Genomic DNA, 20,654 nt, shown 5'->3' on the forward strand with positions numbered 1-20,654 from the left:
CTGGAACTGCTTCTAACAATACCACTTAGAAACAGAAGACTAGTAAACTACCTCTTCTCTCAGGTTGCTTTCCTGCTCTAGAAGAAGAGAATAGCTTCCTTCAGCGTAGCCCAGCTGAAAAAACTCCTTCTAACAATGGATTCGAAACTCCGCTGCCACCATGTCATGGGATCTCACCCCCACTTTGAGCTTGTGGGTTCAAAGATGGGGACCCGCAGGTATTCTCCCCCACCCTAACCCTTAGGGTAGGATTCCTTCTCGCTGCCACCAGTCAGGTTAACGTGTCTGACGCACTGCCTGTCCCCCAAGCTTCCCCTGGGGAACCCAGATTCAAACCCCTTGAATCTCTACACACAGGGAAGCAGCCCACTTCCCCCCTCCCTCTCCTGCTCTCTCTCTGCTTGGAGACAATCCTTGTCTCCACAGAGTGGCGCCTAGCTTCCTTCCCCTGAATCCACAGGTAAGGAACTTAACCAAGTCCTGAACTTAAAAGAGTTTATTAAAAGAATAAAAGAAAGAAGAGAAAAAAAAATACACAATCTCTATGAATCCAAGATAGACATTCATAGGGTCTAATCTTATTAATCCCTGGAGAAATTTCTCCCTTTTCCTCAGTACAAACAATACAGGCAAAATTACGAATAATCAGTGCAAACACACAGAATTGCAGACACAGGATTCTTATATGCAATTACCCAGTTCTTTTAATACTCACTAGCTTGAATAGAAGAAATTAGTTCAGAAAGATGAGCAGACTTGGTTAAGCGTCTGGTCTGGTGTAGGTCCAGACGGCTAAGAACTCAGAACAAAGAACACAGAGACCCAAGTTCCCGCTCTCTGGGATTTTCAAATTCTCTTCCCTGATTGGTCCTTTGGTCAGGTGTTTCACCAGGTCTGTGTTAACCCTTTACAGGTAGACCTTAACCCTTAACTAACTACTTATGACACAGGAGAAGGCCGCATCAACCCTCTGGCCAGGGCTCAGGACAACCCAAGCCATCTTCAGGGCCCAAACCGGCCTTTGAAGGCGCGGTCGAGGACGGTGTACCACACCAAAGATTGGATCCACCCTGCCTTACCTTCTTGTCCCGACTGTCCCCTTTCTACTGTGCATGGTCCCATATCACCTCGGACTGCTGGGTGCTCCACATGGTAGAGAGGGGATACTCCATCCAATTCTGTGCCCTCCCACCCTTCCACACCCCTTCCCCATCCCTCTTCAGGGACGCTTCTCTTGAGCAGTTCCTTATCCAGGAGGTGCTGTCGCTCCTTTCGCTAGGGGCAGTGGAGGAGGTTCTCAGGAGTACAGGGGCAAGGGCTTCTATTCCCAGTATTTCCTAATACCGAAAGCCGAAGGTGGCCTCAGGCCCGTCCACGATCCTGTTGAATTCCTGCAGGTCCAGAAGAAACTCAAGTTCCGTATGGTCTCCTTGGCCTCCATCATCCGCTCCCTGGATCCAGCAGACTGGTGAGCCACCCTCGACTTGAAGGACGTGTACTTTCATATCGCGGTCACCCAGCCCCGCAGGAAGTACCTCAGGTTTGTGGTGAACAACACCCACTACCAATTTACAGTTCTCCCGTTCGGCCTGTCAGCAGCACCTCGAGCCTTCACCAAGTGCGTGGCAGTCGTCGCTGCATTCCTGTGCAGACACCAGGTACAGGTGTTCCCGTACCTCAGTGACTGGCTGATCAAGAGCCACTCCAGGACCCAAGTGGAAGCTCAAGTCAAATTCATCAGGGCCACCCGTGACAGCCTGGGTCTCCTTCTAAATGAAGCAAAATCGACTCTGTCCCTGGTCCAGAGGATAGAATTTATCGGGGCAATATTGGACTTGACCCAGGCCAGGGCATACCTGCCACAAGCGAGGTTCCAGACCCTGGCCAGTATCATTCGAGGCCTCAGACAGTTTCCCACCACCACAGCAAGAAACTGCCTGAAGCTTCTTGGACACATGGCTGCCTGTACCAACATGGTGCAGCATGCCAGGCTCGGGCTTCGACCTCTTCAGTCGTGGCTTGCGTCAGTGTACCGCCCGGCCAGGGGCAGCCTGGACAGGATTGTGACCCTGCCTCGCCTGGTCCTCAACCCCTCCTGCGGTGGCTTGACCCTCAGGAGGTGTGCTCAGGGGTCCCCTTCGCCACTCCGCAGCTGTCTCTGTCACTAGTGATGGACGCATCAGACTTGGGCTGGGGAGCACATCTGGGAGACCGCAGGACTCAAGGTCTCTGGTCTCAGGCAGATCTGGCTCTCCACATCAATGTCAGAGAGCTGAGAGTGGTGCACCTGGTGTGCCAGACCTTCCGGGCACACTTAACGGGACAATGTGTATCAGTCATGATGGACAAAACCACAGCAATGTTCTATATCAGGGGTAGACAACCTATGGCACGTGTGCTGAAGCCGCCACACGAGCTGATTTTCAGTGACACTCACACTGCCTGGGTCCTGGCCACCGCTCTGGGGGGCTCTGCATTTTAAATGAAGCTTCTTAAACGTTTTAAAAACCTTATTTACTTTACACACAACAATAGTTTAGTTATATATTATAGACTTATAGAGAGAGACCTTCTAAAAATGTTAAAATGTATGACTGGCACGTGAAACCTTAAATCAGAGTGACTAAATGAAGACTCGGCACAGCACTGCTGAAAGGTTGCCCACCCCTGTTCTGTATCAACAAACGGGATGCACACTCCTCGCCCCTCTGCCAGGAAGCCCTCATGCTGTGGGACTTCTGTGTAGAACATTTAATACACCTGCAAGTGTCATACCTCCCCAGGGTACAGAACACGCTGGTGGACCACCTCAGCAGGTTGTTTCATGGCCATGAGTGGTCCTTCCACCTGGCCGTCACAATTTCAATCTTCCAGAGGTGGGGATTTCCCCAGATAGACCTATTCGCCAAGTGATACAATGAAGTGCCAGCAGTTCTGCTCCTTCCAAAATCACAGCCCGGGCTCCAGCGCGGACGCGTTCCTCCTCCATTGGGGATGTTGTCTCCTATACGCCTTTCTGCCAATACTGCTCATTCACAAGGTGCTCCTCAAGATCCGGAGGGAATGCGCTCAGGTCATATTAATACCACCAGCTTGGCCCCGTCAGCATTTGTACACATCTCTCCTAGATATGCCCGTGGAAGCCCTGATCACGCTGCCGCTCTTCCCGGACCTTCTAACACAAGATCACGGTCATCTTCAACATCTGAACCTCGAGTTGCTTCACCTCACAGTGTGGAAGCTCCATGGACCCAATGGAGCTTTCCTGTTCAGACCAAGTTTGACAGGTCCTCCTTGGCAGCAGAAAACCATCTAAGAGAGACACATACCTTGCCAAGTGGGTGAGATTTTCAGTCTCGTCAGCGCAGCATCATTTGTGCCCGACACTAGCTTCAGTGCAGCTTATTTTGGACTACCTCCTACATCTGAAGCAGCAGGGGCTTTTGTTATCATCAATAAGGGTGCACTTAGCTGCCATTTCGGCCTTTCACCCAGGCGAGAAGGGCCTTTCTGTGTTTGCTAACCTGACAGTCAGCCTGTTCTTAAAAGGGCTCGACAGGCTATACCCTAATATCCGTCAGCGTGTCCTGGTCTGGGACCTCAACCTGGTCCTGTCTAGACTCACGGGATCCCCCTTTGAGCCCTTGGTGATGTGCTCCCTGCTGTACCTCTCTTACAGGGTGGCGATCCTGGTGGCGATAACCTTGGCCAGGAGGGTGTCTGAACTCAAGGCCCTAACCTCAGAGCCCCCTTATACTGTGTTCTATAAGGATAAGGTGCAGCTCAGATCTCCTCCTGCTTTCCTCCCAAAGGTGGTATCACAGTTTCACATTAACCAGGAGAGCTTTCTCCCGGTGTTCTACCCTAAGCCACATTCTAGGAGAAGGGAGCACTCCACTGCGTGCTAGCTTTCTACACTGAGAGAACGAAGCAGAAAATCGGTCCAGCTGTTCATGGCAGTGGCAGACAGAATGGAAAGGCCTACCCATGTCAACACAATGCATTGCATCGTGGATTACATCCTGCATCTGCGAGTGCTACAGCCTGGCAGGGGTTCCCGCACCCCCAATCACTGCACACTCCACCATCAACAGCATTCCTGGCTCAGGTTCCTGTGACAAAGTGGGACTGTTCTTAATGTTTCCTCTGAATACTGTGTGGGTGCCTCAGTTTCCCCTAGGCATTTCTTAAGTCTCTAGATGGTGGGCCAGTGCAAATAAATGGCTGACACTCAGTCTCCTGGCAACTAATGGCTGGGGCCCTTCCCCCCCCCCACCCCCGCAAGGGGATGCTAAAGGTGTGGGAGAACAAAGGAATCAGGTGACCTCCTGGCCCGGGAAAGAGACAAAGGCCAGAGAGGAGGGGCTGGGGGGGTTCAGTTTGGAGCTGGCTGGGGACGGGGAGTGAGGGCAGATGGGGTTGTCTGGCTCGCTGGGCCGCAGAATGGACCCAGCTGAGGGTTCCTGTTCTCTGTACCTACAAGCTCTGTTTTAGACCCTGTTCCTGTCATCTAATAAACCTCTGTGTTACTGGCTGGCTGAGAGTCACGTCTGACTGCGAAGTGGGGGTGCAGGACCCTCTGGCTGCCCCAGGACCCCGCCTGGGTGGACTCGCTGGGGGAAGCGCACGGAGGGGCAGAGGATGCTGAATGCTCCAAGGAGAGACCCAGGAGGTGAAGCCGTGGGAGCTTCTTGCTCTGGAGACAGGCTGCTCCGAGGGAGAGGGGGCTCCCCAGAGTCCTGCCTGGCCTTGTGGGGACTCCGTGACAGTTCCCACTCAGGAAATCTGCAGAGCGGCGACGTGGTCCCCCATCCGCACTTTTACCGCGCGCTGTGCCATTACGCAGCAGGCCAGAGACGATGCCGCCTTCGGATGAGCCGTGCTCCGATCAATGGACGACTCTGACTGCGCCTCCTGAACTTGGGCTTGTGACTCACATGATATGAATTGACATGAACAAGCACTCGAGAGTGAGTGGTGGAAAAAGCCGATTATTCATCTTCTCGTAACTGTTGTTCTTCCAGATGTGTTGTTCACGTCCATTCCAATACCCACCCTCCGACCCCTCTGTCGGAGCAGCCGGCAAGAAGGGCCTGAGGGGGTGGCGGGTCGGCAGGACCCTATATTGGATGCCATGAAGGCGCGACTCCAGGGGGCGCCCAGGCCGACCTGACGGTTGCTGCTTGGGGGGAAATCTTGTGGCTGGCGTGCCCGCGGCGCACGCCGCTGATTGGAATGGACATGACGAACACATCTCGAAGAACAACGGTTACAGGAAATGAGTCAGTGTTTCTAAGGTAAGAAGGAGCTAGGTTGAATTCCCTGTATTCTACAGGTTTTAACCGCAGAACGGCTTTATGTTAATGAACAGGCAGGTTCAGTACAGCGTTAAAGACTTGTATACGGGGGCCCCACAAAATCGAATAGCCCGGGGCCCACAAGAGAGTTAATCCGGCCCTGCCTGGATCGTCCCTCCCCCCAGGGACTGCCCCACCCCCCAGGATCACCCCTCCCCCAGCCCCCCCAGTGCCACCCAAGGGAACACATCTCCCCAGACACACCTTCTCCTTCCCAGGCAGCCCCACGCAGGCCCAGCCCCCCAACAGGGGCTCCCCCAGCACCTCCCTGGGGTGCTGCACAGCCAGCCACTTCCCATGCTCCTGCACAGTGGGGCTGGCCGGACCCAGGCCCTGGTGGGCTGCATGGCCGCTCCCCGCCCCCTCCCCACGGCTGCCCGGGGCTGACCTGGCTGGTTCTTTTGCAGCCGGACGCCTGGAAGGTTTATACCTCGAAGGGCACCAGTGTCACCAGGAAGAAAACCTTCAAAGAAGTGGCCAAGTAGGTGCCAGGCTGGCCCCGGGGTGGGGGTGGGGAGAGGGGTGGGGGGCAGCAGGTGGGGAGGGTAAGAGCACTATGAGCGGGCGGGGGTGCGGGGACCATGAGCAGGGGGTGGGATGGGGGAGTGAGGGCCCTGGGTGGAAGGCGGAAGTGTAAGGGATAAGAAAGGGCAGAGTCCATCCCCTCAGAACTCCCCTTCTCAGTCCTGGGACCTCACACTGCCCCTACCCCCCATCCCGTGCCCCCCTCAGGGCCATAGATAGGCGTGTCTGGGCGTGGCAGGACCGGCAGGGCACGGCGACGCGTGTCTGGGCATGGCAGGACCGGCAGGGCACGGAGAGGCGTGTCTGGGCGTGGCAGGACCAGCAGGGCGCGGAGACACATGTCTGGGCGTGGCAGGATCCGCAGGGTGCAGAGAGGCGTGTCTGGGCGTGGCAGGACTGGCAGGGTGTGAAGACACGTATCCAGGCGTGGCAGGACTGGCAGGGCGTGGATAGGCGTGTCTGGGCGTGGCAGGACTGGCATGGTGTGAAGACGCGTGTCCAGGCATGGCAGGAGCAGCAGGGCGTGGATAGGCGTGTCTGGGCATGGCAGGACTGGCATGGTGTGAAGACGCGTGTCCAGGGATGGCAGGAGCAGCAGGGCGTGGATAGGTGTGTCCAGGCGTGGCAGGACTGGCAGGGTGTGGGGATGCGTGTCTGGGCGTGGCAGGACTGGCATGGTGTGAAGACGCGTGTCCGGGCGTGGCAGGAGCAGCAGGGCATGGATAGGCGTGTCCAGGCGTGGCAGGACTGGCAGGGCGTGGATAGGCGTGTCCGGGCGTGGCAGGAGCAGCAGGGCATGGATAGGTGTGTCCAGGCGTGGCAGGACTGGCAGGGTGTGGAGATGCGTGTCTGGGCGTGGCAGGAGCAGCAGGGCGTGTATAGGTGTGTCCAGGGGTGGCAGGACTAGCAGGTTGTGGAGATGCGTGTCTGGGCGTGGCAGGAGCAGCAGGGCGTGTATAGGCATGTCTGGGCGTGGCAGGATTGGCAGGGTGTGGAGATGCGTGTCTGGGCGTGGCAGGAGCAGCAGGGCGTGGTTAGGCGTGTCTGGGCGTGGCAGGACTGGCAGGGTGTGGAGATGCGTGTCCGGGCATGGCAGGAGCAGCAGGGCGTGTATAGGCGTGTCTGGGCGTGGCAGGACTGGCAGGGTGTGGAGATGCGTGTCTGGGCGTGGCAGGAGCAGCAGGGCGTGTATAGGCGTGTCTGGTCGTGGCAGGACTGGCAGGGTGTGGAGATGCGTGTCCGGGCGTGGCAGGCTTGTCTGGGCGTGGCTGGACTGGCAGGGTGTGGAGATGCGTGGCAGGAGCAGCAGGGCGTGTATAGGCGTGTCTGGGCGTGGCGGGACTGGCAGGGTGTGGAGATGCGTGTCCGGGCGTGGCAGGAGCAGCAGGGCGTGTATAGGCATGTCTGGGCGTGGCAGGACTGGCAGGGTGTGGAGATGCGTGTCTGGGCGTGGCAGGAGCAGCAGGGCGTGTATAGGCGTGTCTGGGCGTGGCAGGACTGGCAGGGTGTGGAGATGCGTGTCCGGGCGTGGCAGGAGCAGCAGGGCATGGTTAGGCGTGTCCAGGCGTGGCGGGACTGGCAGGGTGTGGAGATGCGTGTCTGGGCGTGGCAGGAGCAGCAGGGCGTGTATAGGCGTGTCTGGGCGTGGCAGGACTGGCAGGGTGTGGAGATGAGTGTCCGGGCGTGGCAGGAGCAGCAGGGCGTGGATAGGTGTGTCCAGGCGTGGCAGGACTGGCAGGTTGTGGAGATGCGTGTCTGGGCGTGGCAGGAGCAGCAGGGCGTGTATAGGCGTGTCTGGGCGTGGCAGGACTGGCAGGGTGTGGAGATGCATGTCCGGGCGTGGCAGGAGCAGCAGGGCGTGGTTACGTGGTAGGAGCAGCAGGGCGTGTATAGGCGTGTCTGGGCGTAGCAGGACTGGCAGGGTGTGGAGATGCGTGTCCGGGCATGGCAGGAGCAGCAGGGCGTGGTTAGGCGTGTCCTGGCGTGGCAGGACTGGCAGGGTGTGGAGATGCGTGTCCGGGCATGGCAGGAGCAGCAGGGCATGGTTAGGCGTGTCCAGGCGTGGCGGGACTGGCAGGGTGTGGAGATGCGTGTCTGGGCGTGGCAGGAGCAGCAGGGCGTGTATAGGCGTGTCTGGGCGTGGCAGGACTGGCAGGGTGTGGAGATGAGTGTCCGGGCGTGGCAGGAGCAGCAGGGCGTGGATAGGTGTGTCCAGGCGTGGCAGGACTGGCAGGTTGTGGAGATGCGTGTCTGGGCGTGGCAGGAGCAGCAGGGCGTGTATAGGCGTGTCTGGGCGTGGCAGGACTGGCAGGGTGTGGAGATGCATGTCCGGGCGTGGCAGGAGCAGCAGGGCGTGGTTAGGCGTGTCAGGGCGTGGCAGGACTGGCAGGGCGTGGTTAGGCGTGTCCTGGCGTGGCAGGACTGGCAGGGTGTGGAGATGCGTGTCTGGGCGTGGCAGGACTGGCAGGGTGTGGAGATGCGTGTCCGGGCATGGCAGGAGCAGCAGGGCATGGATAGGCATGTCGGGGCGTGGTAGGAGCAGCAGGGCGTGTATAGGCGTGTCTGGGCGTAGCAGGACTGGCAGGGTGTGGAGATGCGTGTCCGGGCATGGCAGGAGCAGCAGGGCGTGGTTAGGCGTGTCCGGGCGTGGCAGGACTGGCAGGGTGTGGAGATGCGTGTCTGGGCGTGGCAGGAGCAGCAGGGTCTGGTGTCTGGGCATGGCAAGCTGCTTAGAAGTGCCAGGAGCTGCAGCATCCCTGACCCCTATGCGTGGGCATCGCGGGGGCTTGGGGGGTGGAGAGAGCAGCAGGGGGGCTGACAGAAGCCTTGGCCAGCTCTGCCTGGGCCAAGCTATGGCAGAGGCACTGAGGCCATATCCTGCCCCATCGTTGTCTCCTCCCCTCACCCCGCGGCTTGTAGCCATAGGACCCGGCTGCCCGGGCACTGCCCTGGCTGGCTCAGACCACTGGCCCGGCAGGGGCTGGGGCGGGCCCGGTGACTCTCTCTGGCCTCCCCACAGCGCGGTGAAGTTCTCAGCCAAGCTGATGGTCCACGTGATGGCGCGGCGCGTCAAGGCCACTATCCTGTATGCCACCGAGACGGGCAAGTCCCGCACCTACGCCTGGAACCTGGGCGAGCTGTTCCGGCGCGCCTTCGACCCCAAGGTGGGGCTGCGGGGGACTGCCTGTGGGGCGGGAGGGGGTTAGCAGGGGATTGGTTGAGGGCTGGCTGGGGGAGAGGGGGACTGGCAGGGGGGTATGGGGTGGAGATTCGCTGGGGGAGGAAGAGGGTCTGGCTGAGGAAGGTGGGGGGTTGGCTTGGGGGGCTGGGTGAGGTCAGGGCTGCCGGGGGCAGTGTCAGGGGGCTGGCTGGGGTGGGTGGGGGCTCATGGGGGGCTGGGGGAGGATGGGAGCTGGTGGGCAGGAGGCTGGCGGGGGTGGGAGACTGGCTGTGGCTGATATATTGTTCGCCCCTTGCCGGGTTCCCCATCTCCCCAAATGCTTTTCAGGTGCGGGGGAACCTGCAACATTTGGTTTCCCAGGGCTCCTGCCTTCTCTTCCCAGCTCGGGGGTGGGGGGGAGCGGGCAGAGTCTGGTGGGTACAGAGGGGGAGGGGGCGGGAACCAGGACGCCTGGGTTCTGTTCCAGCTCTGGGGGGCATTGGGGTCTGGTGGCTAGAGCAGGGGGAGCTGGGAACCAGGACGCCTGGGTTCCACCCTGCTCTGGGAACGCAGGCACTGCCAGCGGCTCCGCCCCATGGCCCCCATAGCCCCCATGGCCTGGCTGCTCCGGAGGAGGCGGGGAGACCCCTATAAGTCAGTGATGAAATAACCAGCCCAGGTGAGGCTCCCTGGACCCCCCGCGGGGCCAGGCCCAGCCGCTCCAAGGGACCCTGCCCAGAGGGAGACACCCCAAGCCCAGAGCAGAGGCCGGCCCAGCGCTGTCGCAGGCAGCCCGGCCGGATGCCCCTGGGGGGCTCTGGACAGTCTCATTATCCACAGCAAAGTCTGACGCTCTGCCTGTGCCTGAGTGCTTGGCCTGAGCGAGACCCTGTGGCAGGGAGTTCCACAGGCTCAGTGTGAGTGGGGACAGAGGGATCCCTCCCCCCAGCCTGGAGCATGCAGCCTGCCTGCCCTGCGCGGGAGATGGGCACAGCAGTGCCCTACTGACCCCCCGTGTCACCCCCTAGGTGCTCTGCATGGACGAGTACGACATCGTCAGCCTGGAGCATGAGACCCTGGTATTGGTCGTGACCAGCACCTTCGGCAACGGCGACCCGCCGGAGAGTGGGGAGGTGAGGGGGGACCCCAGGGGGCAAAGTCTTGGGGCAGCACCTATGGATTGTTGTTGGGTGGGGAGCTGGCATTAGAGGACCGGGGAGGTGCCCAAGATGGGGGGTCGGTGCCCGGGGGAGCAGCGCTAGGGGGCTGGGGGATGCCCGGGGAAGCAGTGCTAGGGGGCCGGAGGGGGCCCGGCGGAGCAGCGCTAGAGGGACGGGGTGTGCCTGGGGGTGGCAGGCAGCGCTAGGGGGCTGGGGGGTGCCTGGGGATCGGTGCCCGGGGGTGGCAGGCAGCGCTAGGGGGCTGGGGGGTGCCTGGGGATCGGTGCCCGGGGGAGCAGCACTAGGGGGCTGGGGGTGCTCGGGGGTGGCAGGCAGCGCTAGAGGGCTGGGGGGTGCCTGGGGGTCAGTGCCCGGGGGTCGCAGGCAGCGCTAGGGGCCCGGGGGGTGTCTGGGGATTGGTGCCTGGGGTTGGCAGGCAGTGCTAGAGGGCCGGGGGGTGACCTGGGGAGCAGTGCTAGGGGGCCGGAGGGGGCCCAGGGGAACAGTGCTAGGGGGCCGGAGGGGGCCCAGGGGGAGCAGCACTAGGGGGCCAGGCAGTGCCCGCCCAAGCCCCTGACCCCTCTCTCCCGGCAGAGCTTTGCCAAGGCGCTGATGGAGATGTCTTCCCCCTATGTCAGCTCCACGCAGCCCGAGCAACAAAAGTGAGTGATTCCCTGGGTGTGGGGCAGCTCTGGGCCAGCGCTGAGGACCCCCTGTGCCCGGGGCTATGGGGTTAGCGAGGTCCCTGGGCTGGCTGGGGTCACTGCACCTGGGGCAAGGCTGCGGGTGGCACGTTCCAAACCTTGGACTGGGGAATGCCTGGGACATGCACCCACCGCACCAGCACCCCTGAGAGGGGAAAGGCCCCCACCCAGGGGTTGGATCGGAGCTGGTGCCCCCACAGGGGAGAGGTCCCAATCCCAGCCCCCACCCTGGGGCAGGAAGGGGGGCCCCTGCCCAGCCTGGGCTCACTGCGTGTCCCCTCCTAGGAGCTACAAGGTGCGGTTCAACAGCGTCTCGCAGAGCGACGGGCTCGTGGCCTCGTGGAAGAAGAAGCGGAAGGAGTCGAGCAACACGGACAGTGCCGGGGCCCTGGGCACGCTCCGGTAGGGGCAGCCCATGGCGAGGGGCACCGGGACACCTGGGATCCGGCCCAGCTCTGCCCCTTTTAGCTCCTGGCTCTGGCTGCGTTCCCTTGTCTGTTGGGTGTGGGGGAGAGACGCACTCGCCCCTCGTCACAGAGCTGCAGGGTCTGGGCTGTGCCTGGCCTGTCAGCAGGATCCAGGGGGGACCCCTTAGCAGGCCGGGCCCAGGGACCCCCAGTTCCCTAGGGACCCACACTCCAAGGCGGGGCCTTCACCCCAACGCCCCGTCTCCCCGTGCTCCCAGCAGCGAGGCCTGCGGGAGGCCGTGCTGGGCCCGGCCGGGGGCAATGTTCCCGGGCGTGTTCACTGCCACGCGGGCCGCCTGTGCCAACCGGGACCCGTCGATTGGTCGCCTGGCCTGTCTGACGGGCCGAGGTCAGCGCAGCGAGGCAGGAGTCCAGCCGCAGGCCAGTACCCGCCGGGCCAGCCGAGCAGCGCCAGCCCCGGCCCCGTCCCCGTCCCACCAGCCATCTTCCAGAGGTTTCCTGCTGCCAGGCACGGCTGGTTCGGGCCTTGGCGTCTCTGTCTTGCGGGACGTGCTATGGGGCTGGGGTCGGTTTCAGCCGGTGCATGACCCTCTTTGCTCCAACCCCCTCTCAGGAGCCCCCAATCCCCTGCCACCTGCGCTGGTTCCCCAGGAGACTCAACCCTTCAGTGACAGTGCAACATGCAGAGGGAAACTGAGGCACATGCAGGTGTCATACAGATATCACCCAACTCCCCCTTTGGCCCCCTCCATCCATGTCCCCAGCTCAGCTCCAAGTGCAGCGTTAACCCTTCTGCCACCACTGGAGAGCAATGAAAAGTGCAGGGGAAACTGAGGCACACAGCGGCTTTGTAAAAATGTTACCGAAAATTCCCTTTGGCACTCGGGGAAGCCAGTGAGGGCCAGGAAACGCCCCCTGGGTGAGGGCAGCGGGCGGGGGATGGGAGTGGGAAAGTCACACGTGGGCCAGGGGGCATTCTGACCCCTCCCCCCACTCTCAGTGCCTCCCCAAGAGCCATGGCGCCCCCTGCTGCCCTAGGGGGCAGAGGCAGCCCCAGCCAGCACCCCCTTTGCCAATGCCTCTTAGAGGAGGAGGGCACCCTGGTCTATCTGCGATCCCAGCCCTGTGCCCCCCAGCTCTGCCAGTGCCCCCCACTCCCGACCCGCAGCCCCAGCTAGCCCAGCCCTGGGCTCCCCCTGTCCTGCAGCGTGTCCCCTGGGGCTGGTGGGAAGTGACTGGGTGACCCGTATGTTCCCACTCGGCCCTGGGGTCCCCCTCTTGGTGGGGCTGGAGCGGGGGGCGGGGCAAAACCCCGCCAGGGGCTCAGCTGATGTCTCCTGTGCCCCCCAGGTTCTCAGTCTTTGGGCTGGGCTCCCGGGCCTACCCCCACTTCTGTGCCTTCGCCCACGCCGTGGACACGCGGCTGGAGGAGCTGGGAGGCGAGCGCCTCCTGGCCATGGGAGAGGGTGACGAGCTGTGCGCCCAGGAGGAGGCCTTCCGCACCTGGGCCAAGCGCGTCTTTCAGGTGAGCGGGGCGGGAAGGGCAGGGGCTGGGGGCAGGGGGAATGGGGCTGGGAGGGCAGAGGGGGAGAGACCGGTGTCACGGAGTGGGGGGGAGTCAGGGCCCTGCACCCCTCTCCCTGCGAAAACCCGGTAGACTCCTGGGGTACCTCCCTGTAGGCGAACAGCAGGTGAGGTAAGTACTTGTCCCAGTCCTGCGGGTGCTGGTGCATGAAGGTTTTCAGCAGCATCTTTAGCGTCCCGTTGAGCCTCTCCACCCGCCCGTTGGTCTGGGGGTGGTACGCTGAGGCCCAGGTGTGCCGGACCCCACATTTCTCCCACAAGCACCGGAGCAGGGACGACATGAAGTTGGCTCGTTGGTCTGTCAAGACTTCCTTGGGGAACCCCACTCGGCTGAAAATGGTCAGCAGCGCATCCGCCACAGTGTCTGCTTCAGTGGAAGCTAAGGGCACTGCCTCGGGGTAGCGAGAGGCGAAATCTACCATCACCAGAATGTATTTCTTCCCCGACCGGGTCGCCTTGCTGAGAGGTCTCACTATGTCCATAGCCACCTGGAAAGGCTCCTCTATGATGGGCAAGGGTCTCAAAGCTGCTTTCCCCTTGTCCCAGGCCTTCCCCACCCGCTGGCAGGGGTCACAGGAGCGGCAGTGCTGCCGGACATGGGTAAAGACCCCAGGCCAGTAAAAGTTCTGCAGCAGCCTCTGCCTGGTGTGCCGGATTCCCTGGTGCCCGGCGAGGGGCATGTCATGGGCCCGGCGCAGCAGCTGGTGGCGATACTCCTGGGGTACCACCAGCTGCCCCCTGATCCCCCCGACTCCATCTTCCCGGGGGGAGCCCATTCTCGGTACAGGAACTCCTTCTCCCACAGGAACCTTTTCCGGCAACCTCCCCCCATGGTCTGTACCGCACTGAGGTCGGCCAGGTCCCTGGGCTTCCGCAAGGAGGGATCCTTCTGCAACTCGGCCTGGAACCCAGTGGCTGGGGAAGGGATGGGGACCTGCTCCCTCTCACTGGCTGGGTCAGAAGCCGCAGCCCCCCTGAGCCTTGTCCTTGGGTGCTCCCTCCCCACCAGGGTAGGGTTCTGTGCCTCCGGTGTGACATCCTTCCTGAGGGCAGGGCGTAGTGCCCCTCGCCGGCTCTGGCTGTGGGTCACGACTAAGGCGTTTTGGGGGTTGCTTGGCCAGTCCTCTAGGTCCCCCCCGGCATCAACACCTCGGTGGGCAAATGGTGGTGTACCCCCACGTCCTTGGGGCCCTCCTTGGTCCCCCATTTCAGATGCACCTTCGCCACGGGCACCTTGAATGGGGTCCCGCCCACCCCCCTCAGGGTCAGGTAGGTGCTGGGCATCACCTGATCTGGGGCCACCACCTCAGGCCAGGCCAGCGTCACCTCCGCGCCCATATCCCAGTATCCATTGACCTTCCTCCCATCCACCTCCAGAGGAACAAGGCACTTGCTCCGCAGGGACAGCCCCGCGCCCACCTTGTAAACAGAGAACCTTGTGTCCGGAGCATCCAGCCCCCCAGAGCAGCTGGCCTGGGGCCCTCCTCCATCCTGAGCCGTTGGAAAGCTGTCAGCCCCCCTTGCCTGGGAAGCCTGCCCCTCGGCCGGCTGGGTCCCTACCCAGTTAACCCGGTGTGGGTTCGGTCTGCTCAGTCTGTCCTTTAGCCTGGGGCACTGGGTCTGAATGTGGCCTCTCTGGCCACAGTAATAGCAGCCCATGTCCCATTGGTCCCCTCGAGCCGGCTGGTTGGTCCTGACGCCGTATGTTCCCCTTGGGAGGGGGTTCTCCATGTTTCCCCTTTGGGGGGTACCAGGGTGACTCTCTCTCTGCATCGCGACGGGCCTGTTCCTTTGGGGCTCCTCCCTGCCACCCCCCAACTGGCTCTTCACAAACTCATCAGCCAGCCGCCCTGCATGTCGCGGGTTCTCTGGCTTTTGGTCCCTCAATCACAGCCTCAGGTCAGATGGGCACCGCTCATACAGCTGCTCCAGTACCAGCAGTTTAACCAGGTCCCCCGTCATCTGGGCCCCATCTGCCCACTTGCTGGCGTACCCCTCCATGTGGACGGCCAGTTGCAGATATGAGACCTCAGGGGTTTTATCCTGACTCTGGAACCTCTCCCGGTACATCTCAGGGGTCAGCCCAAACTCGCACAGCAGGGCCTGCTGGAATGGGTCGTAGTTCCCTTTCTCCTCCTCTCCCAGCTGGCCGTACAATGCCACGGCTTTGGGGTCCTGTAAGGGGGTGAGAACCCGGAGCCTGTCCGCAGGATCCACCTGGTGCAGCTCGCAGGCCGTCTCGAAGGCCCCCAGGAAGTCATCCATGTCCTCCCCCTCCTTACGCTGGGCCAGGATGCACTTATCAAAGCTCCGCGCAGTCCTGGGCCCCCCCTCACTCACCGCAGCTGGGGGCCTGCTGCCCCCCAGCATCGCCAGTTCCAGCTCACAATGACACTGTCGCTCTTTCTCCTCCAGTTCATGCTGCCTCTGTCTCTCTTTCTCCTCCAGTTCATAATGTCTCTGTTTCTCTTTCTCCTCCAGTTCATGCTGTCTCTGTTTTTCCCATTCTGCTCGTTCTGCTCGCTCCTCCATCAGTTCCTGCTGCCTCAACTCCAGCTCTTTCAGCCTTATCTCCTTCTCCAAGTCCAGCCGCCTCAACTCCAGCAATGGGGAGCTCCGCCGGGACGATCCCCTGCTGGCCGGGGGTGTCACGGTGCCCTCAGTATTCGCTGGGCTCCTCCCCGCCCTCCCCCTAGGCATAGGAAGGGGGGGTCTCGGGAAGCCCTCTGCAGCCGGCTGACCACTCCCAGCGGGGACAGACACTGGTGCCTGTGCTGCATCTGCCCGGCTGCTTCCCTCAAAGACAGGGATCAGTTCATTCCAGCGATCTCCCTCCTCCAGCTGGGCAATCAGCTGGTCTTTGGTGAGCCTCCCTCTGCGCAGCCCCCTCTGCTTGCACAGCTCCACCAGGTCTCACTTACGCCGCTTGGCAAACATCTCCCTGCTGGCCACTCGTAGGCCGGGGTGCTCGCCGCTCCCCACAGGTTCCAGGGAGAACCCCTGGTGTGCCAGTCCTTGAGGTCACCACCTCTCTGCCAGGGTCGAGCTGCAGACTCCTCCGCCCCTGGGACTGCTCGCTGTGATCCCCCAGGGGACCCTGTTACTGCAAAGTCCTTCTCTCTGGTCACACACTCCCAGGGGTTTAATCGGGCCCTGAAACCGTCCCTCGCTGACTCTTCAGCACTCCTGGTCCTGTCAATCCCCCTTTGTTTTACTGCTCCCCAGTCACTTACTGCAGGAAGCGCTATCCACGGGGTGCAGTCGATCCCACCGCTACCACCAGTTATCACGGAGTGTGAGGGAGTCAGGGTCCTGCACCCCCACTTTGCAGTCAGACGTGACTCTCAGCCAGCCAGTAAAGCAGGTTTATTAGACGACAAGAACACAGTCCCAAGCAGGGCTTGTAGGTACAACCAGGACCCCTCAATCAAGTGCTTCTGGGGGGTTTAGGGAGCTTAGACCCCAGCCTGGGGTTCCCTGCACTGCAACCCCCAGACCAAAACTGAAAAACAAAACCCCCTCTAGCCATCTCTCTTCCCCTTCCCCCTGCTCCTTCCCTCCCTCTGTCCAGTTTCCCGGGCAAAGGTGTCACCTGGCACCTCCCCCCTCCTGGCTCAGGTTACAAGCTCAGGTAACTCTCAAGTAAAATCATCCCCTGCTCTCCCATCCCCCATGCAGACAGTCCCAGTAAAACTAGACAACATTCCCAGGTCAATCTGCTCCGCTCCCTACTGCGGGTATGGCTACACTTACGGTTTGCAGCGCTGCTCATCCAGCTGTGTAGGAGCAGCGCTGGTGTGTGGCCACATTTGCAGCATTAGCAGCGCTGCTGGGAGCAATGCATTATGGGCAGCTATCCCAGCATTCAAGTGGCCGCAACGTGCTTTTCAAAAGAGGGGGGTGGAGTGGGGTCTAGTGTGACAGGGAGCGGGGGGAGAGAGAGAGGGGATTTTTGGAGCCAACACTGTGTGTTTAGCTTCCTGCCTTGAAAAATCAGAACATGTTTCCAACCCCTTAGTCTTAACTCTTAATTGCAAAAAGCCTGCAGCTCCCCGCTGTTTCACTCCCTCCCTGCCTGCAATCTCATTTGATTGTTTACAGCCAGGTACAGATGATCACAGCAAACAGGAGCTCTGTTTTTGTTTTTTAGATAAGCAGCAGCGGCAACGGAGCTCCGCACGGAGCTCGTTCACAACAAAACAAAGAGAGGCTGCATAACAAAACAAAGAGAGTAATTTATAAAAGCATTCTGGGATACACCTTATACCCTGGAGGCCAATCACAGCGCTGGTGTGTGGCCACACTTGATGACCAGCGCTGCAATCTTTATTCCCCATGCTGAGTGAGGTGTACGGCCAGCGCTGCAGCCAGGGAGTTGCAGCGCTGGAAGTGCCCTGCAGGTGTGGCCACTTACTAATTGCAGCGCTGGTGGAGGCTTTCCAGCGCTGCAACTCGCCAGTGTAGCCATACCCTGCGTCACAGCTGGGCAGAGGGGGATTAGAGGTGCAGAGGGAGGGGCTTGATGCAGGGGGAGTTGGGGTGCAGCAGGAATTGGGGTGCACAGGGGGACTGGGGCGCACAGAGAGGGGAAGGGCAGGCTCTGGAGTGGGGTATTGGGGTTCTGGGAGATCACAGAATATCAGGGGTGGAAGGGACCTCAGGAGGTATCTAGTCCAACCCCCTGCTCAAAGCAGGACCAATCCCAACTAAATCATCCCAGCCAGGGCTTTGTCAAGCCTGACCTTAAACACCTCTAAGGAAGGAGATTCCACCACCGCCCTAGGTAACCCATTCCAGTGCTTCACCACCCTACTAGTGAAATAGTGTTTCCTAATATCCAACCTAAACCTCCCCCTCTGCAACTTGAGACCTTGTTCTGTCATCAGGTACCACTGAGAACAGTCTAGATCCATCCTCTTTGGAACCCCCTTTCAGGTAGTTGAAAGCAGCTTCAAATCCCCCCTCATTCTTCTCTTTTGCAGACTAAACAATCCCAGTTCCCTCAGTCTCTCCTCATAAGTCATGTGCTCCAGCCCCCAATCACTTTTGTTGCCCTCCGCTGGACTCTCTCCAATTTTTCCACATCCTTCTTGTAGTGTGCGGCCCAAAACTGGACACACTACTCCAAATGAGGCCTCAACAATGTCGAATAGAGGGGAATGATCACATCCCTCGATCTGCTGGCAATGCCCCTACTTATACAGCCCAAAATGCCATTAGCCTTCTTGGCAACAAGGGCACACTGTTGACTCATATCCAGCTTCTCGTCCACTGTGACCCCTAGGTCCTTTTCTGCAGAACTGCTGCCCAGCCATTCGGTCCCCAGCCTGTAGCAGTGCATGGGATTCTTCCGTCCTAAGTGCAGGACTCTGCACTTGTCCTTGTTGAACCTCATCAGATTTCTTTTGGCCCAGTCCTCTAATTTGTCTAGGTCCCTCTGTATCCTATCCCTACCCTCCAGCGTATCAACCACTCCTCCCAGTTTAGTGCCATCTGCAAATTTGCTAAGGGTGCAGTCCACACCATCCTCCAGATCGTTAATGAAGATATTGAACAAAACCGGCCCCAGGACCGACCCTTGGGGCACTCCGCTTGATACCGGCTGCCAACTAGACACGGAGCCATTGATCACTACCCATTGAGCCCAACGATCTAGCCAGCTTTCTATCCACCTTATAGTCCAATCATCCAGCCCAGACTTCTTTAACTTGCCGGCAAGAATACTGTGGGAGACCGTATCAAAAGCTTTGCTAAAGTCAACATATATCACATCGACTGCTTTCCCCTCATCCACAGACCCAGTTATCTCCTCATAGAAGGCAATTAGGTTAGTCAGGCATGACTTGCCCTTGGTGAATCCATGCTGACTGTTCCTGATCACTTTCCCCTCCTTTAAGTGCTTCAGAATTGATTCCTTGAGGACCTGCTCCATGATTTTTCCAGGGACTGAGGTGAGGCTGACTGGCCTGTAGTTCCCCGGATCCTCCTCCTTCCCTTTTTAAAAGATGGGCACTACAGTAGCCTTTTTCCAGTCATCCAGGACCTCCCCCAATCGCCATGAGTTTTCAAAGATAATGGCCAATGGCTCTGCCATCACATCCGCCAACTCCTTTAGCACCCTCGGATGCAGCGCATCTGGCCCCATGGACTTGTGCTCGTCCAGTTTTTCTAAATAGTCCTGAACCACTTCTTTCTCCACAGAGGGCTGGTCACCTCCTCCCCATGCTGTGCTGCCCAGTGCAGCAGTCTGGGAGTTGACCTTGTTCGTGAAGACAGAGGCAAAAAAATCATTGAGTACATTAGCTTTTTCCACATCCTCTGTCACTAGGTTGCCTCCCCCATTCAGTAAGGGGCCCACACTTTCCTTGACTTTCTTCTTGTTGCCAACATACCTGAAGAAACCCTTCTTGTTACTCTTAACATCTCCGGCTAGCTGCAACTCCAAGTGTGATTTGGCCTTCCTGATTTCACTCCTGCATGCCTGAGCAATACTTTTATACTCCTCCCTGGTCATTTGTCCAATCTTCCACTTCTTGTAAGCTTCTTTTTTGCGTTTAAGATCAGCAAGGATTTCACTGTTAAGCCAAGCTGGTCGCCTGCCATATTTACTGTTCTTTCTACACATTGGGATGGTTTGTTCCTGCAACCTCAATAAGGATTCTTTAAAATACAGCCAGCTCTCCTGGACCCCTTTCCCCCTCAGGTTATTCTCCCAGGGGATCCTGCCCATCAGCTCCCTGAGGGAGTCAAAGTCTGCTTTTCTGAAGTCCAGGGGCCGTATTCTGCTGCTCTCCTTTCTTCCTTGTGTCAGGATCCTGAACTCGACCATCTCATGGTCACTGCCTCCCAGGTTCCCATCCACTATTGCTTCCTCTACTATTTCTTCCCTGTTTGTGAGCAACAGGTCAAGAAGAACTTTTCCCCTAGTTGGTTCCTCCAGCACTTGCACCAGGAAATTGTCCCCTACATTTTCCAAAAACTTCCTGGATTGCCTGTGCACTGCTGTATTGTTCTCCCAGCAGATATCGGGGTGATTGAAGTCTCCCATGAGAACCAGGGCCTGTGATCTAGCAACTTCTGTTAGTTGCTGGAAGAAAGCCTCATCCACCTCATCCCCCTGGTCTGGTGGTCTGTAGCAGACTCCCACCACGACATCACCCTTGTTGCTCACACTTCTAAACTTAACCCAGAGACTCTCAGGTTTTTCTGCAGTTTCATACCGGAGCTCTGAGCAGTCATACTGCTCTCTTACATACAACGCAACTCCCCCACCTTTTCTGCCCTGCCTGTCCTTCCTGAACAGTTTATATCCATCCATGACAGTGCTCCAGTCATGTGAGTTATCCCACCAAGTCTCTGTTATTCCAGTCACATCATAGTTCCTTGACTGTGCCGGGACTTCCAGTTCTCCCTGCTTGTTCCCCAGGCTTCTTGCATTTGTGTATAGGCACTTAAGATAACTCGCTGATTCTTCCCGCTTTCTCGGTCTGAGACAGGAGTCCTCCCCTCTTGTAGTCTCCTGCTCGTGCTTCCTCCCGGTATCCCACTTCCCCACTTACCTCAGGGCTTTGGTCTCCTTCCCCCTGTGAACCTAGTTTAAAGCCCTCCTCACTAGGTTAGCCAGCCTGCTTGCAAAGAAGCTCTTCCCTCTCTTCGTGAGGTGGAGCCCGTCTCTGCCTAGCAATCCTCCTTCTTGGAGCACCATCCCATGGTCGAAGAATCCAAACCCTTCTCTC

The 20,654-nt window shown here is 59.4% G+C and overlaps 1 protein-coding gene across 5 annotated transcripts in view; it reads left to right on the forward strand.

The window, feature by feature from the left end:
- The window catches only part of NOS3 (nitric oxide synthase 3), a 75,500-nt gene that overhangs the window by 38,787 nt on the left and 16,059 nt on the right, over positions 1-20,654 (forward strand). For all 5 annotated transcript variants that reach the window (XM_045004280.1, XM_045004281.1, XM_045004283.1 and 2 more), the window contains 6 exons: positions 5,765-5,838; positions 8,902-9,046; positions 10,071-10,175; positions 10,797-10,864; positions 11,192-11,308; positions 12,685-12,859. In XM_045004280.1, the coding sequence (XP_044860215.1) occupies positions 5,765-5,838; positions 8,902-9,046; positions 10,071-10,175; positions 10,797-10,864; positions 11,192-11,308; positions 12,685-12,859 (684 nt within the window). The remainder of the gene's footprint in view (positions 1-5,764; positions 5,839-8,901; positions 9,047-10,070; positions 10,176-10,796; positions 10,865-11,191; positions 11,309-12,684; positions 12,860-20,654) is intronic.

This window comes from Mauremys mutica, chromosome 2 (assembly GCF_020497125.1).
Source record: "Mauremys mutica isolate MM-2020 ecotype Southern chromosome 2, ASM2049712v1, whole genome shotgun sequence".
NCBI classification, from domain to species: Eukaryota; Metazoa; Chordata; order Testudines; family Geoemydidae; genus Mauremys; species Mauremys mutica.